The 27,392-nt window shown below is 41.0% G+C and overlaps 1 protein-coding gene across 1 annotated transcript; it reads left to right on the top strand.

Annotated features, from left to right (window-relative positions):
* LOC125898739 (AN1-type zinc finger protein 3-like) lies at positions 1-27,392 on the top strand. Its single transcript, XM_049592665.1, has 6 exons — positions 1-384; positions 12,707-12,747; positions 13,357-13,545; positions 19,910-19,975; positions 22,050-22,256; positions 25,224-27,392. The coding sequence occupies exons 1-6, from the start codon at positions 302-304 to the stop codon at positions 25,376-25,378; spliced, it is 741 nt and encodes a 246-aa protein (XP_049448622.1). The 5' UTR covers positions 1-301; the 3' UTR covers positions 25,379-27,392.

The following is a 27,392-nucleotide window of genomic DNA, read 5'->3' as shown; positions in this document are numbered from 1 at the left end:
TCTGGCAGTGGTTCGCTCCTCTCTCCAGCTGATCGGCCCAGGATTCCCCGGTGGCTCTGCCCGTCGTTGCCGTTGACGGCTTCAGTGTTTCAACGTCTATTTAAACGGTTTTCATTTTACGGAGTCAGTGGCCGCTCGTGTCGGCAAATCGTTCCTCGCCTAGTGAACCTGTGAAGGATAATCTGGCCGGGGTATAGACTGTGTACTTGTCAAAACCAGGGGGATCTGAACGCCAATACGAGGCCCTCACTCCATCCCCGGATTCACCTGCTACGCGGAGAGCCTCACACGGAAGACCGACATGGGGGACACGGGGAGCGAGGGCAGCAAACCTCCGAGTAACGTTAACGTTATACCCCCGCGCTGCCCCTGTGGTTTCTGGGGGTAAGGCGAAAAACCTCTCAAATGTCTTGCTTGCAAATGCTTTCTTTCTCTGCCAACAGCTAGCAGAGTCGCTAGCCACTAGCGTTAGCAGCTCAAACAGGGATGAGCTGCTTTTCTTGTTATTACCCCCTCCCCATTGTTTTGTAGCATTAGCAGCTAGCCTGACACCAGCTGGCCTCGGTAACCTTCTCGTGTAGAGGCAGAGAGCAGGGCAGGGCTGTGGAATAAGCCCTGCAGGTAATGTGACAGGTGTGACAGCGCTAATAACACGGCTGGTTTGAAAGTATGCAGTTCACAGCTGAAGCAGTTGGTTACCGTTAGACATAGCACACACAGGGCAGCTGTTAAACCATAAACTGGACCTGAGTGGAAACAAGGCACTGATGATTTTATCAGTTCAAATTAGCACAAAAACAGGATATGTGCTAAAAGACTGACCCATACCTCAACAGAGTAATATGAACACAAAATACTGTGAGGTTTTGTGACACATATTGACATGCATTTGACATGATTTTTAAGTGTCAGGCACATGCTTCTGTCACCAATCACGCCATTTTAGTCTACTGAAATATACAAGCCCATAGAGCACATCTGCATGACCTTAAACGACATATATAAAGTATTACAAATGTAAAGTTATAAATACACCATGGTGCTTTTACACTTAGCTTACTATTTGCATTTTGGTAAAGGTTATTGTGAGCCACATTTGGTACAGAGATGCCACTTCAGAAAGGGCTTGTCCTATTATTTTTGTACATGCTGGAGACACAATTTGATTGACTTCAGTGAGTTACTGTCTTGTTTTTGTGGTTTACAGTCTATGATTGTCAGCTCAATTAGAAAAGATTGGAAGCAATGTGGCACCCAGCCAAATAGGAGTAGAATTGTTTATTTATTTCCCCACTTATATTCATATAAGCTATGGGAGTTCGCCCAGTTTGCACTCAAGTACTGAATTCACAGTTTTTATATTTTAAGAAGTGATTTGTTTAGAGGTGACAGCTCACCACGGAGAATCGTAGAAATTATCTGAAATGAGAACTATTGCAATTTCAATCACCAGATCTCATTACTAGGGACAGTATTTTTGAAGAACGCCCTGATAAATATGATGTCTGTGAGCCTGTCTGTGAGTTACCATTCATCTTGGGTGAACTGATCACAAGTGGACAGCTTTAAGTCCGTCTGTTCATACCTGGCATTAGAAAGTGTCTCCATATGTATCTTTAGTGACCACTTGTGATTGGCTCTCACTTCCCCACCCTACAGTATATGCAAATTAACATGTAGCCTACATCATTTCATTCACAATCACTGGGGGACTACTGTTGCGGGAGTGTGAGCTTGGCGCCGGGGACAGTTGGTGAGAGTCCGCCTGCACACACAGTGACAGGGCTAAATGTTAGCATTGCACAGCCAATGTTACCTAGTCAGTGTTTCCCATACATTCATTTATCTGTGGCGGTGCGCCACAAATAAATTATCTCCGCCACATATAGATTTTTCTGCTTTTGGCGCTACCTGTTCGACCTCGCTCATAAACACATTATAATGGGACTCAGTGTCTGTGAACGTAGCTTGTCGTTACAATTCCGGTGCAATAGGTGGCGGTATGCATCGTAAAGACGCACTTAACGCACCTGGTCCACCAGAAGAAGAAGAAGTAGACGTAGTAGCAGAATGGATCCAAAGACCTCTCGGTACAAATATGTGGGCAAACAAGTCCAAAAGTGGTCCGAACAACTCTAACTCATCATGTTATATTAGCTGTTTTATTAGCCTGTGTCTGTATTAACATAGGTGGAAGCTCAACATGTGCAGACATTAACTCACGCTGTTAGTAGTGTTAACTGCAGCGCGAGTCCCGTAGCAGCTCGCCACCCTGTTAATCAATTACAGTGGCTCCACTGGCAACGGGAGCGGCAGGACAACCCCCGTCTGCCGCGGGACAACTCTCTATTTTACGCGGCTCTTCTATTTTTGTCGCGCTATGCTCCCCTACGCGACTCTCCAGTAGATAAAAACCATATGAAATAGTGTGCTAAACGAGCACAATGTGTTTTTAAATGAATAAACCATTATCAGAGGTGATATGTGATGATTTTTTCCATACATTTACCCATGTTTATCCGTGACATTGTGTAAATGTCTGTGGTGGACATTTGAAAGCGAGTAGATGACAAACAGTACAGTAAACTTGTAGATAACTCAAATATATGTAATAACTTAGGTGGAAAATGCTTTAACATTTCATGCAGCCTACATGCAGCCTCTCGGCTCGGCAAACAGTAAACAACCCCGCTGGCGTCTCTACGTGTCGCTTCCGTACGCAGTCAGTGGAGCCCAAATGAATACGCCGCGACGCTACGCTGACGTGATGTAGGTTTGCAGCCGGTGGAGCCCGGCCATGTGGTTCTGCTCGTTAGTAATTAACTCTGACGTTGGATGTTCACTTCTTCACACAGATGAGTATTGAAAAATATTTTTAATACCCCCCCCCCCTCCCAGGACCACACCACCACGAATACATTCCTGTCCTGTGGGAAACACTGCTAGTGGTTATCATGGTTTAACCTTTCCGTGTCAATCTGAGTTTGCTGGGACTGTTGAACAGTTGCTGCTGTGTTAGCAGACCGGCCAGGTGTTTAACTGTAGTGGCCTCTCAATGCTGCGTCGAACCTGTGTAATGGCAGCAACAGAAAGTTTGCTTATCTGGTGGAATGTTGGATAAGCAAGGGTGACAGCTGAGTAGGCGGTTCTTCAGTGTGGCCCAGGACACATCAGTGTACACACTGCTGGAAGAATATGGCCACTCCCAGACGTCCTCCAAATTTGGTCTGAGCGATTAGAACTAGTGCTGCACGATTTTATAAAAAATGTGTGATTTGAGTGGACAATATTGCGATTTGTGATTGCGATTACAATATAATACATAAATGGTATCATTAGTCTTTTTGCTTGATTCAGTGTTTCCCCTACATTATATTAGGGGGGCACTGACCTGACATAGTTATTTTATGGACAGTGTGTTAATAACCATCAACAGACTGAGCACAGTCAAATACGCTGCTTACACAGCAGCACAGCACGGCACTGTACACACAGCGGAGCGAGCCTGTGTTGCGTTCAGGCGTTGTCACGTAAATGACAAATTCCAGCATGCCATAGCACAACACAGCAGCATGTCAAGTGGGCCGAACCCGAGCAAAGTTGCTCAATTTTTCATTTGTTATTATATAGTTTGTTCATGTCCATGGTCCATGAGTCCATGATTTCCCTGTGACATTGACAAATGTTTGCGTAACTGTGCTTGGACGTTGTTTTATGAGGCTCTGGCGGCTTTCAGTTGTCTCTTTGTCTTTAACGTTACACGGGTCGGCTTTCTCTCGCATGCATTCTTCCTACTTTTCTCTGTGCTGTCTCGAGTGCTGATATAAATTGGTCGTGTTGCCGCGGGACGTGGCGACTTTAACTTTTACACTTATACAGCACGTCTCTCTGTTTAACGTCGCCGTACCTGAATCCAAAGTATCGCCATGTAACAGATGTTTTTTTCGCCACTAACTCAGCCTGTTCATGGTCGTGCTCATGCTCTTCTTCAGCGTTTGTGTTGGTCACTGCTGCACGTCGGGTGGTCACCTGACCATACGTGCTGCACACACTAGGATAGCTTGTGGGCGCAAATGCGTCCCGTATAAGTTTGCGCATTAAAAGTGTTTTTTTTTTTTTGCTACTGACCGGTTCAGATCAGTAGTGCTATCTCTGTAAATAGCATACTAAGCGTTGCCCTTACCTCTGGGCTGTGTGATGTCATCTCGCTAGAGCTTTGCTCCACTGTGTCTGTAGCCCTCCCTCTCTACTGGTGGGACAGCTGTTTTCTTGAGGAAGAGGTGTTTCGGGATTGGATGTCTTCTCTTCTTCGGCTGGCAGTAGTCATCTTGGGAGAAGTGAACACTGCAGACCTGATGGTCTGCAAGGCGCAGTGTCTGGACAGGAGTGTTAGCATCCATTTGTAGCACAACTAGCCACAACTTCAGCATCTCGCCGTCCGACAAAGGCTGCCTATGAAAGCTGTACGGGGTGTCGTGTGACATCCTGTTATTGCAATTCGGATAAGCACAAACACGAACCATTGTTTTCAATCGATGCAGTAAAACTCTCAACTGTACTCCGGAACAACCAGCGCGGCACTCAGCATGGTTCCTCTGTTTTCTTCGGGCAACAAGCAAAGCGATCTGAACCGGTCAGTGGCGAAAAAAAGCACTTTTAATGCGCAAACTTATAGGGGACGCATTTGCCCCCGTTACCGTTTTAGCTCGTTTCGCGGCTGCCGGCTGCATCCGCCTCCCTCAATACTGAACCAATTTTAAAAGGAGTTGTACCTATGAATCATACGCACACATATACATGGGGAAATAGGGCCAAGGTTGAAAAATACCTTAGTTATCCTTTGAATCGCAAATCGCAGCCTTTTATGCGGTTATGTAATCGCACAGCCTGACATCGCGATTGCGATTAGATTAATCGTGCAGCACTAATTAGAACTCAAGATGCATTGAGGACACATTTGGCGCATTTACTGGAGCTGTCCACTTTTGATCTGATCACCCAAGACGCATGTTAAAACAACATGTAAACAGGGCCCGTGTCTGCACCATAACCATGGCATCTCTGTTATTTCTTACTTTATCGAATCTCAGCACTAAAAATTACACGTTTGTTTGCAAGATATTTTATTTATGCATCAAACATCTTTCACATTTACAACAGACTGTTACAACACTGTGAGTATTATTTGCCCCAGTTTAGCAACTCTTTTGAGCAAATCCACAATTACTCAACCCATTTTAGGCAGAAGATCACAGCTGTGGAATGGACACTGGTTATTTCATTTTTTCTCATTGCTGCTCTCACTGTAATATCAGTCTGCTGGTGCTGACTTATTTTTTTGCTAGCATTTACCAAGTCACTAGTGCACAATTAGTGTTACATACCATATTTTTGAGTGTTGTTTTAGTATGTGTAACTGACATTGATGATGATGTTAAGACATTGTAATGTAAAAGATGATTTCACAATCAGAACAGCTGTCAGTCACAGTATTGCCTGAATATGAGTCTACCCTGATTATCAGATAGACCTCCCCCACTGAAGGTGACAAACAGGTTGACCTATGTGGTAAAGGTCAATTGGAGGTGCTTTTCACTCTGCAGGAATTTATGTGATCTATAGCAGCAAAACACAAAATGTGCGTTAGTTAGTTAATTAATCAATTAGTTGATCACCAGAAAATTAATTGGCAACAATATTTCACACTGAATAACAGTTTGAGCCAAGACTGCAAAGGTCCACTGATTTCACTGAAATGTAAACCATTACTGGTTTTCTTACTCCTCTTTGGGTTTGACAAAATAACATTCTGATAAGGTAATAGGCATTTTCCCCTGAATTTGCTGACGTTGAGACCCAACAATTAATCAGTCAAATAAATAATCAGCAGACTAACTAATAATGGGAATGATCGATACCAGAGGATATGAAGGTCAAGCTGAGCCTGCTCTTTCAACATTAACGATGCAGTCCTGCAGCCCCTGTCCACACATTAAGTCCAATATTTCAAAGTTTATGATCAACACTGACACTGGAAACCTGGGGGAAGTTTAAAGACATCAGAGTGTTCACTGCAAGTTGTGATCTTTCACTTAATCGCAAGATGGACAGTTGCCAAACAGTGTACTTTTAATATCTCCATAACTTTCGTTTATCTGTAACGCCCCTGGAAACATGTCCATGCTCCTTTCAAGATGATGAATTTACTAGTAATTAATCAGCACCTGGACACATTCCTATTATACAATATGGTATTGGGATAATATCTGGTTTTATTAGTTGATGGGAAGATTGGATTGTGTGACATTGAGGTTACACTAAGTATGCACTGATGGCTTCCTCCAAATTTGGGCACGATAAAAGCTGATTTTCTCTGCGGTACTGGGAGGGACCTTTGAAATAGGGCAGACCTTGCTCCCTGTTATGATTGATTCTGTGAAGAAATTTGTCCCCTGAATTAGATTCTCCTGCTTGTAGGCTTTGTTGTGAAAAGTGTGTGGGTCCTTGGATCACCCATAGGACAGGAGGACTATTAAATTATGTCATTGGGTTTGGGATGGAAAAAATGGAAATAGGTTAGAATCACCTGTGAGTTGTTTGGTATGCTCCAGACTTGTCAGCATGATGTATGACAACATTTGAAATATAAGTTCCTTTAGGTTGTTTTATAGCATCAGGACACTTTTCATTTTTACTTTTTGACTTCTACACGTCTCTTTATGCCCCAAACTTCCTTGAAGGGGGATGTTCAGGTGCACCTTTGTATGGCTGTGATTGGTGCTCTGTGCCTCATAAACCATAATTGCATCTGACATTTAGCAAGAGATGAATGCTTGTTCTTCCTTTTGTTATTTCTCCCCGAGAGCAGAAGGCTTGATTGTCTCAAAGTGATCTCTGACAGGGGAGACAAATAAAGAAGGGGAAATGATATGTTTATTCACCCTTCTTGTTCACTTTTTTCTCAACATGGCTTCAGAGGGATTCTTCCCGTGTCTCTTAATGATGATCACAAGCTGCAGAGTGCTTCTCGAAACTTAGATTGTAGCTAATTTGGCAAGCTATACTGACTGTGGCTTTGAAAATGTATCATCATAAAGCGAGATTGTTGAATGCCTTGTTTAGGTTGCCTGTTTTGGCATTGGAGATGACAGTTTTTATTTGCATATAGGATGAACGTGAACTACATCTGGGTTTAGTAATCACAAAGGTATCAGATGTAAGCCTAGTTATTACAGTCTGCTTGTGCAAGTTTCTTGTTATCAGTTGTTACATTCTCCTTGCAGGTGTGGATTGTTGGTATTGGTCTCTGTTAGTTTAGTGCATGTGTCATTGTAGCTTCTTGACAAGGTTGGCAAGAGTGGCTTAACTGGTACTTGTCTTAACATAGTAAATTAAACACAGTACTGTATCAGTCAGTACGTTTACATGGACAGTTTAATTCCACTTTTAATTGGAATGAATGGCCATTCCGATTAAAAGTGGTCATGTAAATGGTCATTCCGATTGAAAATTAAATCCGATTAAAGGGGGTGGTTTATTTCGTTTGTCATTCCGAATGAAAGAATTTTGTGTGCATGTATACACTCATTCCTCTTTAAGTTCATTCCGGTCTTTCTGCGCATGCTCGTTTCCTTGCCCTTTTGGTGCGATGACGTATATAGCGCGCATAGCAACGGGCTGCATAGCAACGGGCTGAGCTAGAGCAGTCGGACTCATTGCACTCACCGGTTTCCATTCGCCACAGCACGGTCTTCTGCCTCCCTTCTCCTGCTCAACAGATGAAGCATTAGCAGAACAAGGTTGTTGTCGAACTGCTGCTTTAAGAATATAAGCAAAACATGCCCGAAAAAGGCACTAATAACGGAATTGTCAAGCATCTTGTTATCCGGAGCGAGAACTACAGTGTTTTCTTCCGGTAAACGTAAACACGTAACATCCGCCCCGCCCCCTATCCAATCAGAAACCTTCCCTGCCCCAAACCTTGTGCAGACCTGAATAAAGGCGATTGAACGGATCTCCCATGTAAACCCTCATTCGGAATTAATATTTCCCATGTAAACTACCTGGAAACACTTTAATGTGAATGATTTCATTCGGATTCATTTCATTCCGAATGAGAAGCCATCATGTAACCGTAGCCACTGTCATGTCTAAATGCCCTGTTTGCTAAAGACCTAGCTCCTGTGTGTTGCTACTATGGTTAGCTGCTAAGTTACTCGAATGGGATTTTGGTGGAGCATTCATTTAGTGTTACATTAATTTAAAGGTTCAAATGTGACTTGATCTTCAATTTTGCCATAAAGCATTCCTGTTCATTCATACAGTACAGCATTACCAGCTAGGGCTGCAACCAATGATTATTTTCATTGTCGATTAATCTGTTGATGTTTTATTTGATTAGTAAATTAGTAAAATGTGTAAAAATATTAAAATAAATGCTGATCAGTGTTTACTGAAGCCCAAGATGGCATCCTCAAATGTCTTGTTTTGTCCTAAAGAAACTCACTGTCATAAAGGGTAGAGATGCACCGATCCAGCTTTCTCAGTTTCTATACCGATCCCAATGCTGTGGCTTTGAGTATCAGCCGATAACCTATAACGATCCGATACCATGGTTGACCTAAAAAGCTGTATACCTTTACATGTAGAACAGTAAAAGACTAAGAGGCATCAGGCATTGATGACTACACAGTTCTTTCCCAAGATAAAACAAAACAAGATGAAACAGATTAGTGCAATGATGAACTATTTATTTTTAACAAAAACAAAAAAACAAAACAATTGTGCAACAGCAGCTGAAATAGTGTGAAATACTTCCACACAGCAGATTCTCTCCTTCGCACCATGACGTATGACATAGCTTGCGTCGCAATAGATTTAAAGGGAAAGGATTACCTCAGGTGTAGGTTGCATTTTCTGACACCCAATCCATCTATTTCGATGATATTGGGGCTGATATTCGATCCAGGTATTAGTTTGGTGCATCCCTAATAAAGGGAGTGAAGAAACCAGAAAATATTCACATTAAAGAAGCTTGAATTAGAGAATTTGACTATTTTTTCTGAAAAAATTACTCACACCATCTAACTGCTGATCAGATTAGTTAGTGATTCATTTAATAGTTGACTAGTAATCAATTAATTATTGCAACTCTATTACTGGCAATGGTCTAACACATTTAAATATATTGAAAGAAGAGTTATCTTATATTAAATGTATGTTATATTGCCAAAATATGCTTTACATCATGTTTCCTGTTTGAGGTATGCTGTGTGGGATCCATGAGAAAGAAACTGATTTCTAAAATCCATACTACTACATCACCAGCCTAATGATTTCATATTAGCACAAAAGATGTATAACACTGGAAAGTAATAAAGATTATGGTTGCCAAGGCTATAGAGAATTGCTGGATTAGTCAAGCAATTGCATTATGAATTAGTTTATTAATTAGCCCTATATTGCTATTCATAGCAAAAATGTTTTAGATTAACACGGAAGTTGCCATTTTGTATCCTTAATGGATAAGTTGAACAAGCTTCATCTGCCTTTAGAGCTTTTATTCAGGCGCCCATCAGCAAAGCAGAACTACTGGACATGTTCCAGGTGCAAATGTAGAACTGTAATGTGTAATCTGTCCTCGCTCTGTAACATAACACACAGCTGAGCCCTTTGCTGTCGCTGTTTCAGTCCCCATAGATATACCATTGTCTAATAACTAATTCAGCCATGTGCGTGGGTGACAAAATGTCTGTGAATACTGTGTATTAACAGACTCCGATCTGTGTATGAGGTTATTTTGTACGTAACTGCTCATACCAGTCATATTCAGTTGAACTTAATTCCCTCAAAACATTTATCACCCATCCAACCCTTTGCTCCTCTGTGTCACTCATCAGCTTCATCACCAAGGCGACGGAGCCCATCTTGCTGTCGGTTCCAATCAGATAGTCTTATTAGTAACAGCAGTGAGCCAGCTATGAGATAGACTGATTGTGTGCGCTCTGTTCAAACTTCACTCAGCCTAACAAGCATGCTGCAGCTTTTTTCCTGCATGTTTTTCCCCTCATCCTTTCTCACCCCTTTTAGTTCCTTAATTAATCTGTGATTTGATTGCCTCTGATTTATAAGGTTGACAACAGGATATGACTTGTTGTTTACCCGGTATCGGCTTCCTCCCCGCACATGCCTCATGATGAGGTTTCTCTATCCTTATTTCTTGCTTCCTCTACTCTCTTTTATACCCAAGACCACACACCAGCAGACTGACAGACAGCCCTCAGGTTGGCCGCAGCTGACCCCTACATTTAGAAATGAGGACAAAGGTGCGCAACGAAGCACCAAAAATAAATAGAATGTGACTGATAGCAGCGACCGTCACGCTCAATGCGCAGACAGTAAGGACGAGGGCTGGAGAGGAAATGAGAGGAGCCCTCCCAGAGGAAAGCTAGTGCCATCTGTTGTGATCGAGTTGTGCCACTAAAATCAGTGAGGCTTCAGTGATCAACTCTATAACAGCAATTTTATATCAAAGATCTTTCTCCACGATAGGAAGGATAAAGTGTGTGTAGACCTTTTTGTAGTTGGTACATTATAGAGGTTTGTAGTTTTCTCCATCAGTGCCTTTTGCTCACCTTCATCAGACCAATTGAGTAGTTGGTTGTAATATCTGTGTACTTTGCCAATACAGTGAGAGAGACCTTCAAATTTTTGTGGGAAATCAACTGTAAAGCCAACTTGTTCCACCACACTGACATTTTCAACCTCACTGCACATTGTTATGACTACAGAATCAATGTTTGTTAGTCAGATACAACTAACCATTGACCTTGATCATGTCCTGTAACCTTTAAAAAGTCCAGTGTGTTGGATTTAGAGGCATCTCTTGGCAGAAATGGCATACAATATCCATAACTGTGTTTTCATTAGTTTATAATCACCTGAAAATAAGAATTGTATTTTTGTTACCGTAGAATGATACAGAGCTCGAATTTGTGATTCCTAGGGTAGCTAAGGTATGACTCTCCCCACTCTGCCTTACTCTGCCTCTGATTGGCTTACTCTGACATTCTTACCCTAACCCTAACCTGTCTCACTCCACTTGCCTTAAATCTAACCAATCCACCAACAAAAGCAAGGGATACTAGCCAATCAGGAGGGTGAGTAGGGTGTGTCATGCCTTTGCTATCTTAGGAAACACATATTTGCACACTGAGTGGGTCCCCTCAATGGAGTCAGCCATGTTGTCTACAGTAACCAAGAATCAAACTCTGGCTCTAGATAGGGCCACACACATTTCTGCGTTTTCGCATCGACCACCATAGTTCCTCTACACACTTGTTACATAGGAGAAGTTCAAGTCCTGTAACCCCATCACCATATGCCACTAAATCCTACACACATTTAATTGAGTTTTATTTTCACCACTACAGATATACTGTAGGTAAAATTAACAACAGCACTTGACTTCAGTTCAGCTCATTTTAAAGCTATATTAACTTTCTGTGAGACTTTCTTTACCTGCCGGACAGCTAGTTTATTATGACTCCCTGATGCTTTACTGTTACATATACAGTCATCATTTGTGAGCTTGTTAGCTAGAACAGTCACTTGATGTTGAATTTTAATATTGAAAAAAAGTTTGATGTGAATATAAATGTCCTCTGTACATCTGTAATTACTGTTGGTGTTAACTGTACAATTTGGATACCAGGGGGACATGGTATGGTTCAAAAACATTTAAGTCGGGGTAAAGTAAAATCTTTATATGCTAGAAAAACATAGTTGAAAAAAAAACATGAAAAGACTGGGAACTATAGATTAACGAATTGTAGTGTTAGACCGTCCCGTTTTTTTTTCCTTTGGCATAAGCCCCGCCCCTACACTTTTTAAGAACTAGAGCTGTTGAGTTTTGTTGTTGTTTGACAATATAAATAAAAATTATCACTGTGTTGCAGACTTTGTTGATTTTTTTGGCAGGTCAGCATCCTCTGGCTTTGAATTTGAATAAAACTACTAGATGGACACTGTAGTGCTGTAATTAAAAGAGGGTGCAGCCTTTCCATAGGTGGGCGTGGCTGTGGGCATGTCATTCAGTGGACAAGCCCTCAGTGTCTCAGAGCAGAGAATACTGCCTTTTTTTGTCATGATTTTGAAATGTGATTTTATACACTTGGTGCCTTTTTAAATTATTCAAATCTGGCTGGATGCTTAATAACACAATTTTCTGTATTGTGACAAACTCATTACGCGTATTTATTTTTGCTTTCCCTAGACGTTCACTTTATGAACTAAGCATACAGTTTTTTGTGTCTCCTCAAGGTCTTTATATTTAATATTCATGCATGGGTTGAAATATGCGCAGAAATGGATCTAAACAAAAGTCACATTCAAGTTGATGTAGCCTGGTAGCTCGTGTGCCACTTAGACCTTGACAGCCTCATACATTGCAGCTTTGGATGCAGTGAATAATTTAATACTGTAACAGATCACAATCTTCATCTTGAATTTTTCCCTACTGGGATCCTAAATGAGAAATCAAGTCCTAGGCTTCGACTTCGGATCATGGAAACATGTTGTTGCTTTTGCTGCATGGATACCCACCAGCAAAAGGCACATTTTGTTTGCGTCCCACTCTGCATTTTTTGGACCTCTGATACACACCGTTTGATTAACATGTGCTTTCGCTCTCTGTTTTTTTCCTCAGGTCGAGCAAAACTATGAATCTCTGCTCGAAATGTTTTGCAGGTAAGTTCTTTTTCTTCTGTGTGCTTGTTTGGGCGACTGATCTTGTGTCTGACATAGACCTGTGTGGGCCAAATAAGGGGGTCCAAAAACTGTCTCCACTTCTGTAACTGTTCTGGAAAAACCTTGAGTGATGAAAAGAGAAGGTCTGAAGCTCCTTTCCCACTGGACAAAAAACTAAACACTGGACACCCACTAACATCTGGCTTTTTTGTTAAGTGGGAAAGGTTACAGTTGTTCCAATTGGCAGCAATTGAAAAAAGACACATGGGTGGAAACGCCAATTTTCGGCCATTTTTTAGCTTGACAGTTGTTAACTTTTTATTTTATATATACTTTATACTTGAACTTCTGCATTTCTTTGTCATCTCAGCCACAAATTCCATCCAATTTGTGTGTGGGACTGTTGCAAGTTGCAAACTGTGTCAGTGCACCAGAATTTCTAAATGATATTGAGCATTACTCAAAGATGTGCCAGAGTTCCCCCCTATATCACACTTGTCTGGCCTGTTGCCCATGTTATTAACCACAACATACCCCAAAGCTGGTAGATGCATTCAAACATGTTTTATGGATGCGTACAATTGTTTTGCCATTTGACTATTTTCGTAGACATCCAGAAGAAACAGCCAGATGACGATTGTGCCCCAAAGGCCTCCTCAAGCTCCAGCAGCAGCCAAGCAGACATGTTCTGTAATGAAACAAACAGCAGCATCAGTCAGTCACTGATGTCAATGCCTAACGCATCAGAGGACCCTTCGCCAGGAGAGACGGGAGTGCCATCTCTACCTGCTCAGGACGGTAAGACAGTAGTTTATTATTAAGAGATGAATGTTGTTAGGTTTTCTTTTCAAGTAAAATGTATTATTATCTATAATGGGTTTATTATTTTGGATGAGTGCCATAGGCTATACCTGCTGGAAGGATACATTTTTGCTGCCTCTGTTTTTGAGCCTATGGGGTCTGGAACACACTTAAAGCAACAATATGCAAGAATTGGTGTTTTGGTGTGTTAGTTTACTTTTGTACTACCTCTTGCTTGGTCACTTGCTATCCCTACTTTTGAAATTGCATACTTTTTCTTTTTACTGTCAGGTCATACTTCAACTGCCCCAACAAAATATGTACTGTTACATATAATTAGGATGTACTACTTCGTCATAACATTGCGCCTTGAACTTTTGCTCATGTATCTGTTACCTTGGAGATAAAACGCCATTGACCGAGCTTGCCAGAGACAGAGGTCAACCCAAAGAACTCTGCTGTTGTGCCCTTCCAATGTATGTAGTTTTACCTTTTAAGTAATAACTGCATAAATTGTAGATTCTACCATAATATATTCACAACACTGAAAGTACATATCCGTGTTCTCTGCCATTGTTATTTTCATAGTTATATCCTTTTGTTTTTGGTAATCCCTATTATTATTTTGTTCACTTAAACAATTCCTATTCTTATTATTACTTTCTATACCACTGGTCTTCAGTCACTTGATTGGCTGTCATCCGTCACTGTGGCTTCTGAGAGCTGTCAAAATGAGCTGTCAACAAGCTGTCAAGCTGTCATCTGTTGGCGGCTCAGACGACGTGACGCATCTTCCGCTGCGCAGAGGATTGTGGGTCATAATAGTCAAAAAAGGATGCTGTCAAAATGCGCCTGGATGCATTAAGACATCATGGTATTTTTGGCATACTGTATTTTATATGCTATGTAATCTTTTTCTGGTATACTAAATACGATGGTATATTTTGGAATGCACAGACTCTTCTTCTCTTATTTGCTTCCTAAATCAATGTCCACTTTGGTCTCTTCACATCTGCTATGATGTCTGTACTGAGAATACCGAGCTAGCTTCTTCTTGTTTGTATTTTTTAATCTTTCAAACTCTCAGCATCCGTAGTATCAAAAAAAAGAAAGTGACACCCGTACAGATGAAGCATTGAGAAAACAAAACAATAAGCAGTGCCAAAAGGCCAAGCTAGCTAATGCCATGAAGCGTTAAGTACTTTTCCCCAAGAGACCCTACATGCTTAGTAAAGTTACATAGTGCAAGAACAGGTGTTTGGGAAGCGGAGTGGAAATGAAAGAGGCGCAATTCTCACTATTACAAGTCAGTGTACCATCACAATGATATCAAAGCTGTTATTTTAAGGTAAATAAAAAGTTGCATAATGTTTCTGTAAGGATGTGTCTGTATGGTCTCCAATGCTACCTACTCATATACATTGAAGTCATGTGGTCTGACTGTTTATAAGTGTGTTTTGATACACAAGCTCAAATTTTAGTGGTCACAACCAGAGTATTGTAGCTTTTAGTTCAGGGCATCTTTCTGTAGAAGACTGCTACTAGTTTCTACCAGCAGCAGCTGCAGTGTCCTGCTCTGGCTATATTTGTCCTCATGGCACAGATAAAGAGAATGATAGGAAAGGGTATCTATTCAGAAGTGAAGGTTTTAAGAGGACACCTACAATTGCCAGTTCATCGGTCACTGCTATACAGTGACAAGGTTATTTGTGGAGGCCGATCCAGGACAGGACAATGAAGTGGCTACCAAACAGATGTGTGGAACTTGTGAAACATTGTGCCCACAGCCACCTGGTTCTCGGGTACATCTGGAGCTTGTGGGTGATTTGCATAAGGACATGATTATTTCTGGTTTTTAGATTTTTAAATAGGTTGCTCATGGGACTGGCTTGTAGTTCACCCACAGACCGACAAACGTATTCATTTATGTTTACTCATCAACAAGTTAAAAATCCACTTAAGTCACACATTTAAGTTTAGACTGATGCTAAAATATGTTACCAGACCTGTGAAAAATAACCGATTTTGAGTAGTTGATTGACAAAAGAGGAATCTGCAACTTTTTTGATAATTGATTAACTGTTGAAGAATTTTTTCTAGCAAAAGTGGTACCAGGTCTGTGGTTCTTGCTTTTTAATTGTAAGGATTTTCTTATTATATTTGTTATGTTACTGCAAACAGGAGATCTTGGGGATTTTAACTATTGGTTGGACAAAACAAGCCATTTGAAGACCAACTTTTAAATTATCAGGATCAGGTGGATGATATCTTTTCTTGTTCCCACCTATAGTCAGCAGTCTTGTGACTGTTTTCACTCTGCACACACGCAGACTGCCGTCTCTCCTTCACAGACATCTATCACAGTCTCTTTAGAAAAAAAGCTCACAGCATAATAAAGGATTCCACACACCTCAGTCACAGTCTTTTTTATCTTGCTACCGTGTGGAAATTGGTACTGCAGTATCCGGGCAACCACCAGAAGACTCTCCAACAGCTTCTGTCCTCTGGCTGTTCCGATTGTAAACTATGTTCCTTTCAGGGCAACCTAACACATGACCTAATCTGTCAATCATTTGCTGTTTAACAATTTTTTACACGGTTGTTTGGCTTCCATATTTAACCTTTGTGTTTGTGTGGTGTGTAAGTGGGTAAAGTTTATTTAATATAGCCTCTTTCAAAGAGCAAGGTCACACAGTGCTTCACTGGAGTAAAATTGTTAAAAACAAGACCATAAAAACAGTTGAAAGAAACAAACTGGAAAAGTGCATTCAGTAGAGTGCAGATCTCTGCCAGGTGGCCGCTTGGCCATTCAGATTGAATACAGCCGCTCTAGACAATTCTTGTAATTCCAGCAGATGCGCTGCAGCGTCTTTCAGAAGTGTCGCAGTAGCTTAAGAAAAATACCTATTTCGTCTATTTTTGATGGAATTGCAGCGAGTTCCACAGAGCAGATCGGATTCTCCTGCTTATAGTATGTGAAATATAGATATGATGTTTTTTTATGAAATTGAATGTATCCTTAATAAGTAAAACACGGTCAGAAATTTGTGATCCGTGTCATTCATAACTGGAATTTAAAGGCGATTAACTTTTTCTGGAGGCTACAGCACAACAGAGTAGGAGATAACAACAATAAACATAGTTAAAACAGACAAAAAAGAAATCATTTAGGGTAGATGCAAGAAATCAACAAAGTCAAACAGGCAAAATGCTCTGCTTCTGAAATACCTTGGTATGGTATGATGCCATGTGGAGAATACCGTGCGAAGGACAGAGCAGCTGGGCAGCCATAATGCGGCACAGCTGCACTTGGTGGTTCCGTTACAGTGAAGATGGTGGTGAAGATAAGAAAAACGGTTGACTTATTGATCTCCTATCATGCCTCGCTTCAGAGGATCATAACATGTGAGGTATCAAATTAATCTGCAGATGCTGTGGTTCAGAACAAGACCAAACGTTTCTATGGATGTTTCTGAGTCATGCTGGAGGCCAAAATGTAGTGTGCAACAGACTAAGCAAGGCTTGGTGCTTTTAGCTGAACTGATTCATGGGAAACTTGTGGTCCCCACCAGCCGGCTAACATAGGTGAGATGATGGTATAAAACAGTCATTAAAAAAGGTTGTTCAACAATTGTGAATCACTGCAACCACAAGAAGTCCTTGAGCATATAGTCATAAATGTGCTTGCAAAATATTAGGATGCTTGGTCCAGTAGTATGCCTGGGGTCTGTTTCACAAAGCAGGTTTAGTGAAAACTCTGAGTCTGTTAACCCTGAAATGAGGGAAACTCTGGGTTTTCCGTTTCAGAAAGGGAGGTAACTTAAAACAGAGAAAGCGGAGTAACTCCAGCCCGTTTCAGAAAGAGAGGTAACTGAAGCTCGGTGTCAGTTCCCAGCAAGCATTTTTTGGTTTAAAAAATGTCTAATAGCCGTCTACATGGAGACCTGACGTCTAGGCTAAATCACAGCTGAATTTGGGCTGTCAGTGAGAATTTGGTAGATGTCTAACCATAGCCAAAGTATAGACGTCATCAATTATATGGCTATGTAGAGACCATGTCCAAAAAATGGAAATAAACATATTTTAATTACTGTTGACTCTCCATACGAGATTGAATATCATACCGCACACAATCTGCAATCGCGAAAATTACATTTAATCAATTTCAAAATTAAATCGGCTAGATTTGGGTTATATGTAGCTAGACTAAATCGGAGCTAAATATAGCCAATACGTTTAAATCACGACTATTGCTTGCTGGGTTACTATGGCAACTGACTCTGTGAACCTAACCTGGTCGGGAGCAGGTTTTCTTCAATGAACCTCGAGTTTCTAGCTGTCTCGTCCCTCTTACGCCACACACGCAGTGTGATTCATTCATTCATTCGTTTAGTGTCGCGCGGGTTTCAGCGAGTTTGATCATCTGTCCTCAAGGTAAAGTTGGATCCTAAAGTGTGTTCTAGTTCTAAATCTACTTTTTTCGACCATGGCATGTCCGTTCTTGGAGGACCCTGTGGATGAAGAGGCAGTGTTACTGAGGAGGGAGTTACGCATTCGTCGGGAGATTATTCACAGGCCCAGAATTGACGTATTATCATTTCCAGAATATTTTCTTTTTGAAAGGTGTGGTTTCACATCACAGCCCATCATTTATAGCCATAACCTCATCCATCGTGACATAACCAACGTCACCAACCGTGGACGTGCACTTTCATCTACCCAGATGTTGCTCTTCATTTTTTTGCAAACAGGAGTTTTCTGTATAATATCGGAGATGCAGAAAATATCAGTAAGGCCACTGTCTGCAGAGCTGTGAGAAAAGTGTCCCTAGCTCTGAAACGTCTATTAAACTCTTTTGTTGTGTTCCATGGACATAAACCTGTGAGGGTCATCAAGGAGGAGTTCCACAGGATTGCAAGTGAATGATGTAGAAATCAGTTAAAATTGATGATTATAAATCATATTCAGTTAATGACATGGTGCTGCAACCTCAGACTGGGATTAGTCATTTTAATTTCTTTTAGGATTTCCCAGTGTGATAGGGTGCACTGATGGAACCCACATTCCCATCATTGCTTCTTCACAAAATGAAGGAGACTATGTGAATATGAAGTCCATTCACAGCATTAATGTGCAGGTAGATTGACGGTCTCAAAATGTCAGACTGCATCACACTGCAAAAACTCAAAATCATACCAAGAATATTTGTCTTATTTCTAGTCAAAATGTCTCATTTCTAGTCAAAACAAATCATACCTAAAAGTAACTTGTTTTTAGACCATTTTCACTTGAAAAATAATGAGGTGGGATTGCATCTAAGTGAACTAAATTTTAGCTTTAACACCATTCCACCTGTTTGCATCTGTAGTCTAACATTATTGTGATTGCATAAATGTATAAAATAAATTTAAGCTTGCGCACTGACTCGAGCAGTAATTTTCTCCCACGCCGACTCCCGTTTCTTCGCTGCTGCAGCCGTGTTACTCTTCCTGAAAACAGCCTCAAATTCGCTGTATGAGCGCAGTAAAATATCCAACTCCAGAGGAGTAAAAAAATGCAGACCTTTTCTTGTCGCTTGTTGCCATGGTGAATCATGGTATCGGGGCTCCATTGATGACGGCTTTTTAAAGTCGTGGTGCACGCAGTTAACTCAGAGTGAACAAACTCTGTGTTGATTGAACTGATTGAAATCACCTGTTCTTAAACCCGTAACCCAGAGTTTCCCATCTCAGAGTTACTCAACTCAGAGTTCAGGGTTAGGCTCAGAGTTTGTGGAACCACCTTTCTGAAACGGACCCCTGATCAGCTGCAGACTCACAAATACTCACACACACACACACACACACACACACACACACACACACACACACAACCAAATGCATGATCCCCTCTAGGCTTACATCTGGCAGAGATATCAATAAAACATAAGAAACAAAGTTAAAACACACAAAATTTACAAACACTAGACAGGATGAGGCAAGTCAAAGGCCAGTTTGAACAAGCCAGTCTTTAGCAACAGAGATCACAGGTCGTATATCTGTGAGAAGTGTGTTCCATGGTGTCGGAGCCACCACTGCAAAGACATGATCAATATATGTGTGCAAGTGTGAATATCAGGACTGTTGTACCGTTGGCAATTGTATTGTCTATTTTTAGGGGATTTATTGTTGAATGATTTATTTGTCTGTTCTCTGTCAATATAGCCAGAAGACATTTGATTTTGTTTTACACTTGTCTTAGAGAAATTACAACAGAGTCTCACAAGTAAGAAACCAGTGTCCTTATGTCCTCTCTTTTCTTCCACTTTCTTTTTACATCTTTTTCTTTCTCTTCCTTTTTTCTCACTGTATCTCTCTTTCAGAAGTATCCAGCACAGACACAGTCTTCAGTTCACTCTCCACTCCCACAAAACGCTCCTTTGAGTCAGGTAAGCCTCAGCACTTCCATTACAATATCCATTATTGTGTTTTGCACCGTGGGCTTGTCATGTCCACTTAAACTATTGGAGTGGGGGAGCCATTAACATCAACATCACCGGATTGATCCAAAATAGCCAGGTTAATTGTTCTTCCAGTGGAAAGAGCAGAGGGAAGGATATTGGGGACGCAGTAGAGTGTGTCTGCAAAAGGGTGCAAATGTAAAGGCAAGCAAGTGCTAACTTGTGCAAATGCTGGCTACAAATAAATATATACATATGCATTAGTTGCACAGAATGATAAAAACAGACAAAGGATTAAGATTCAAAATTGTAAAGGTCACACAGATCATCATAACCAGAAGGTCCTGTGTTTAAATCTACAAATTTAAGAAACAAATCTGCATTATTTAAGAGACAACAGGTCACAATGATGGACATCTTCCAGAGCTAAAACATGGAGCATGCAGGAGCCAGTGTACACTGGAGCATTAGCAGCAATGATTGAAATAAATTTAACAAGGTTTAGAAGACTGCAGACTGCCTTCTAGTGTAGATTTCCCTCTGTTGTGCCTTCACCCTGAGGTGACACAACCTGCTGCACTCACACGTGTGAAATCTCACACATGATTTAAGATGACTGCGGAGCAGGCAAGGCTCAGCAGTGGTGTGTGAACATGTTGATCCCTCGTCTAATGCAGCGGGATCATGTGAGCACACCCATGCACACGCAGCATCATTTAAACCTTGTGCTGTGACTGAGCTGATGTTTCACTTTTTACTGTCTCTAAATGTGTTTTAGTGTAAAGCCTGGATATGCTTTTGTGCAACCTATTATACGCCTAAATCAGTTCTTCAGTTCTTTTTTTTACATGAAAAAAAAAATAAATAACTTGCTAGTTGTTAATATTTCAGCCAGTGTAAATTGGCCACAGAGATTTACCAGGATAACAAAAGGCACAATTTTTCAAAGAAAAAAAACCCACTATGTACTTGCACATGTACAGACACACATGCTCTCGCACATATAGGGATCGATGAGCCAGGCTAGGGGGATCTGGCTGCTCAGCTTGGCCTAGTTCTCAGAGATTTATTGAGCGCTGATCAGCATTCGGCTGGGGCAGGGGAAAAAGTCTGCAGGATTGATGAGAAAAGCTGAGTTGAAATTCCAGCTGGACAGTGGAACTGGCTACATGCTCTACCTGTCTCCAGGTGCTGCGTTAAACTAATGCAGGAGAATCATTAATCTGCAAAGCACCTTTTTTATTTAACGCAAAAAGCTGTTTTTGCTCCAGCATCCTATCATCTGTTTATATTAAATAGAAGTTGTTGTATAGCTTATTATTGGATGTCCTAAGTTTTCTCTTGAAATTCTAGTCAAAGCAGCTCTCCTGGTTACACAGGGGATTAATGCTTTTTGGATTCTTATCTGGGTAGGGGGATTATAAAATGTGGAGAAGGTTTGGCTGTAAGTATATTGGTAGATTGATTATTTAAATCCATTTCTTGAAGGTTGATTAACCTTAAAATGCTTTTGTATCTGTCCACGGCAGAACACAGATCTCTTCATAGCTGCCTAATACTTTGTATCTGACAAGCTTATTTGGTTCTGTAATGCTGCCACGTGATGATGCTAGAAAGACTTTTTATTTTGCTGACAATATTTGAAATGTAGAATGAAAATTTTGGCTAAGATACAGGACTGCAGACATTTGGTCCAAGATACATATTTTTAATCATAATTATTCAAACCAAATTCAGAAGATTACCCTAAGTTGAACAGTGGAGTATAAACAGATTGATTAAAGATGTGTTATTGCATTTTATAGACAAGTTTTTATCTAATAGAACATGTTTAAAGTTGTGTGAGGCCTGCTGTTGAGCTGTCAACGTTTTACTATTCATTTTGCATTTGACTCCACACTTCAGTCAGTACAGCATGAACAGTACATCCAGAAACTTCTACTGTACATGTTCTTACCTTTATTAAAAGTACAAATATGTTTAATCGAAAAAAATATTTGTGGGATTGGAGCACAGCTGACAGCCTTGTTTTCTCTTTGTCTTTGCTAATACGTGTCTCCAGCCTCGGAGTCAGAAAGCGACGTTTCACCCGAGAAGCGAGCACGAGTGGCTGAGGTGGCAGAGGGTGAGGAGTCTTCATCGTCATCTTTGTCTGCTTCATCATCATCCTCGTCTCGCAGCGGCTCCAAACAGCGGAGCCGCAAACGTTGCCATCGCTGCCAAACCAAACTGGAGCTGGTGCAGCAAGAGCTGGGCTCCTGTCGCTGTGGTACGATAACACAACTCTGCACGCATAAACATACACTGGAACACATACTATGACCGTGTGGTTTCCAACTGGTGGGTCATGGGTCCATTCTGAATGGACCGCAAGTGTTTGTAAAGAAGTACAGTTAATTTCCCGCACTGAGCTTTCATTTTGAAGTGCCGTTGCCTGCTGTAGAGCGAGAGGAAAAATGGACAGCTACTAAACAGAGACCGCAAACTAGCTCGACGGCATTGCATCATTGTATGACTCTGACTATATTAAACTGTGTGGACCTTGAGCTAAGGACTGGACCCTGTGACTGGACCAGTTGGGAACCACTGCTTTAACCCATGACCAGATACCTGTACATGCACAGGCCCACTCACACACAGTAGCGTGCACATTAAAGCAGCAAGCTCACCCGCAGACGTGGACAGTGTTTGTGTAAATACTCTTATTGCCAAAGAGACGAGGCAAAAGTTTTGCACTCCAGCTTTAAGTAGTGGTAACTATTATTAAAGACCTCAGCTATGTGTCTTGCATGTGCATGAGGTGATAAATGACTGCTGAATCATTGATATTGGCCTTCTTAATACATAAATGCATGATGGGTCGGTGAAGTCAGTCATGGTTTTGCGAATTTTACATTGAGCGCAGTGAAATGCATCTACTACCTGAGCATGTGTTTGTGTGTTGACGGAAATGTCGATGACCAGAGTGCCTTTGCTAGCCTTGGGGGAACCATTACAGAAAGCCTGAATGTTTCACATTGCACATAAAACATAAGCCAATTACCACGAACACTAATGCAGTTTAAAGCAATACTTGGCTTGCTAATCAACTTGTTTGCATACAAATTAAAGTACTTAAAAAGTCACAGCTCTTCACTGCTTAAAGACCATCTGCTTAAACCCACGCAATAATTTCTAAATTGGAAATTGACTTGCCTGTTTTTTCCCACCAGGCGCTACTTAATGCATGGGCCATCCATCCTTAATAGTCCAACGGTTACTATGAAAACATGCTTTTTACAGACTGAAGGGGAAATGGTGGCAATTATAGTGATTTCTGACTATTGCTATAATTGCAGATTACTTTGCTAATGGTTCTGCAGAATGTTTCACAGTGTAAGCTAAGAAGGTCTGATAATGAGTTGAAAGCATGAACGCTTTTCAGATAGTAAATGGGGGAGAAAATATAGCTCCAGCAGAGTATCTGATCCAGTGTTGTCACACTCGGTGGACTTCTGCTGTTTCACAGTGACTATAATATTCATCTGACTAGGTGTTAGGGTGGCACGGAGTGAAGGCACAGGAACTTAAAAAGCTAATTAGATCATACAGGTTCTCTTCTGAGATCAAAGAGAAGCAGGAATTTATTCTTGCCTGCCACTTTTCCTTGTGTTTCACTTTGCAAGCAATGGTCCCTAAAATTAGAGAAATACCACAATACATTTAACCAGTAACCTTTGTTACAGATCTGGCTCTTGTATGTAAAAATAATGAATCATCCAGTCACACTGTACTTTTTAATGTGACAATGGCTGCAATCCATTTGGCCTTGCCAGCATGTTGCACGCTGTGCAGCGGCAGTGATGGGAAAAAAATTAATAGCATAATTAGCCTATTAATTAATGTCTTTCCTACAATAAGTGGTTATGTGTAAATGATTTCTGCACAATGTGTGAGTGAATGTGTGTGTTTCAGCTACTCTCCTGAAATAGCCTTTTTTCAGTTTTACCTCAGGTAAAATAAATATTTAAGACAGTTTGGATTTTATGCAATAAAAACTTTGAAAACTTGAAACTTAGTGAACACATGGATATTTCCCAGACGCATTTTGAAATCACAAAATGTCCTCCCAGCTTGTTGATGTTTTAACTCTCAGCTCCATTCACAGCTCAAAGCGTCAGCAGTGAGCTTGGTGGAACATTTTTTGTTACGGGGTGTTTAATGGGGGAATAACAAAATTGTGGTCTTCTATAACAAACTTTTAAAAAGTAGTGTGGTAAAAGAGTCCAAAATATCTTGCTTATAATGAGTTGGTGCAGTTTAATTTGGGACAAATGGACATCTATCGTAACATACACAGATTTTCAGGCAGTTAAAAATGAATGTCTTCAGGGAATCATCATATGTGTTTGTTTGTTTTGCTGTAAAATAGAGTGATATGTATATGCTATTGTACGTAGCATGAAGCATCTTAATGAGCTTTAAATTTGTACAACGTCATCAAGCCATTTTATTTTTTATTTTTATAACACTAAGAAAGTAGTGTGGATTACCACTGTTGCCCCCCCTGGATTTGGACATTGTCTCGCAGCCCATCCCTTTATAGAACCTCAAATGCTACAAAACACTCTCCCTTCCACTCCATTCGTGTGTGCTGTAATCGCATAGGTTTTAATTGCATAGCAACCAGCTGTCAAACTGGGCCTTTAATCACCGCTCATTGAATGCCAGCAGTGTTATTATGTGTATTAATGAATGAATTTAAGACGATGAGAGCTAACGAGCTTCTCTGAGCTTAACGAGCCTCCTACAGTGGCAGGGCCTTTTGTTGAGAGTGCTACAGTACAGACAGAGAGTCAATGAGAGAGATGAGGGTTGTCTGCCTTTGTTGAATAGATTCAAAAGAGGAAGCTATCAACTAGAATGTCTTCTCTGCTAACAAGACGTTTCACAAAGACACGGTTGCAGAGCAGTAAATCTTATCTGCCCATAGCCATTTAAAAAGGGAGTGTATCTCAACCTGTTTTGGCATCTACAGTGTTGCTTTTTTACTTTTTGTATAAAGTGTAGTGGTTTCAAATGTTTTCACATAATAGGCTTTTATTTAGAGATGCACGCGTTTACATAACTTTTAAATTCAGGTTCTGAGTTTTAAGTGCAGCCATGGTAATTTGTAACTGTACTGTACATTTGCTGAGGTTGGCAAAATTAACCGCTCTCCCTCTCATGCACCCCCACCCTTCACCCCACCCTGCAGGTTATGTCTTCTGTATGCTCCACCGGCTCCCAGAGCAACACGAGTGTCTGTTCGACCACCTGGGCCGTGGCCGCCAGGAGGCCGTCCTAAAGATGGTAAAGCTCGACCGCAAGGTGGGCCGCTCATGCCAGCGCATCGGAGAAGAGTGCTCCTGAGCGTGCTGGTGGCTCAGAAGAATCTCGGTGTTCAGACGGTGTCTTAGCACCAACAGGGATTTGATTTTTTTTTTTTCTTTTTTCCTCTTGTTTTGTTCTTCAAGACTTTTGCAGGTTTTTTGGATACAAACCTTCACCCACTTTTCTTTTAAATTATACTCTCCCTTTCTAAATCCCATATCTTGGTTACTTTCTGCTTCTGTTGGCTTGATCATATCCCTGCTGCTAAGATGCCTTTTGGAAAAATCCAAACCCAGGAATGACAGAACAATAAAGAGTAAAGGAAATATAGAGTTTCTTCACTTTTTTTGCGAGCTCCTGACCACACAAGTGTGAGTGAAGTAAGAACGAATTTAAGGAGAAGACGAGAAGAAATAACATGCTTTATACAAATCTTTGTCCTGGAAGCCAGTTTAAGACTATACTCTTTACCTCAAAAAAATAAAAAAACAAAACAAAAACAAAGAATGACAAGAGAAGGAGGAGAACAGGACGGTTACCCTTTGTGTACACTTCTGCTTTGGCGCTGTTTGTAGACTGTGCTCTTTACCTCAAAATCAGACAGAGCTGCTTTGTACTCTGCGCCAAGCATGGACTTTGTGAAGCAAACCGAGCAAGCCAGCCTCAGTTAAAGTCAGTGTCTTACCCCCTGGCCGTCCACTACCCCTAATCCTAAACTTTTAGAAACACCTGTTAATCACCCACCTCAGGTTATCAGGATATCAAAGCCCAATCTTCACTGCTCCCCTCACCAACTCACATCCTTCTCTCTTCCTCTAAAGGACACCTTTTTACTCTTTTGTTTTATTCCGAAGGTGTCTCGGCTCCAGTCCAGGAGGCCATTATAATGAAAATGGGGGGTGATACTGTAAGTCCAAATTCAGAACTTGCAGTGTGAGCCGGACTTAAACACATTATGCCGTGTGAATGAGCTGGCTGTCCTTGGATTGCACACGGATCTGTCTCCAACGCTGGAATGTGACTGATCAAGACTTAAATTTGTCGCAGATTTTCTCTGTCTTCCTCTTTTCGTCTCGGTCGTCATCTCCTTATTCCCCACAGCTCCTACGACATGAAGACCATGTCCTCTCCACACGTGTGTTTTATAGCAACATGTGGATTACGCGTGCTGGTGTACAAACTTCAGGAAGACAACATTTACAGGACATGACGTACATGGAAGTGAGTGTACGATTTATGACTCTGCCTGAAATGTCTGCATTGTACACGTCCTCACACCTCTGTACTTTTACAAATACACACACTCTGTCATGCTTTTGTGTTGTTTCATGTGCTCAACTTTTGTTCACACTGAGCACATGCAGGCAAGATCGAAACATTGTGGTATGATTTGAGTTTGGACTGAAGCTGAGATGGCAGAAGAGCGTTACTCAGAGGTTCCTGTTTGAGATGGGTGACAGTTGTTACAGTTCAGGTTTTTGTCTTTGGCCTTCATTTCAGTTATCCACATTTTAAAGGTGATGTGATGCAAGGTTTTCAATACTTTAATCTTCTTCCTTTTAATACCCATGTTTTCATTTCCAGCTAGCATGATGAGCTCACATGCGTTTCCCTCCTCCTGCCTTTCACTTTCCTTTTCTCATCTTTCCCCTGATTGATTGCTCTGTTTTTCCTTATTTCACCTTCTTTGTCTCCCCCCTCCCTCGCTCTTTCTTGCTGTAGAGGAGGAGGGAGGTGGCGGCTGGGGTGAGCAGAGTGCTGAAAGTTAAAATCAGCAAATAATTACTTTTCAACGTTTTCCTGGTGGACTGTGGAAGGAATGAACAGAAAATGCATAATGAATGAATATTCTGTATCTTAAAGAAAAACTTATTTAACCCCTTTTTGCTTTTCACTTACACTTTAGTGTAGAGCTGCTTTTGGTTGTAATGTGGTTATAAAATGGGAAGATGAACGTGGAAAATTCTATATTTTTGTTTCCATTGCTTTACTTTATGCTTCACCTTTCCAACTTTTTCTTTTACTGAGAAAGAATAAACTGGATTAGACAAAG

Source organism: Epinephelus fuscoguttatus, linkage group LG2 (genome assembly GCF_011397635.1).
Source record: "Epinephelus fuscoguttatus linkage group LG2, E.fuscoguttatus.final_Chr_v1".
NCBI classification, from domain to species: Eukaryota; Metazoa; Chordata; class Actinopteri; order Perciformes; family Serranidae; genus Epinephelus; species Epinephelus fuscoguttatus.
Note: the sequence above shows the minus strand (reverse complement) of the source record. Positions and strands in the feature narration are given on the sequence as shown.

What these genes read in the sequence shown, in the direction of transcription:
- LOC125898739 (XM_049592665.1), top strand. Translation starts at nt 302, where the DNA reads ATGGGGGACACGGGGAGCGAGGGCAGCAAACCTCCGAGTAACGTTAAC. An exon ending in TGCCCCTGTGGTTTCTGGGG is followed by an intron (nt 385 to 12,706) that starts GTAAGGCGAAAA and finishes TTTTTTCCTCAG; the next exon opens with GTCGAGCAAAACTATGAATC. An exon ending in CTGCTCGAAATGTTTTGCAG is followed by an intron (nt 12,748 to 13,356) that starts GTAAGTTCTTTT and finishes CTATTTTCGTAG; the next exon opens with ACATCCAGAAGAAACAGCCA.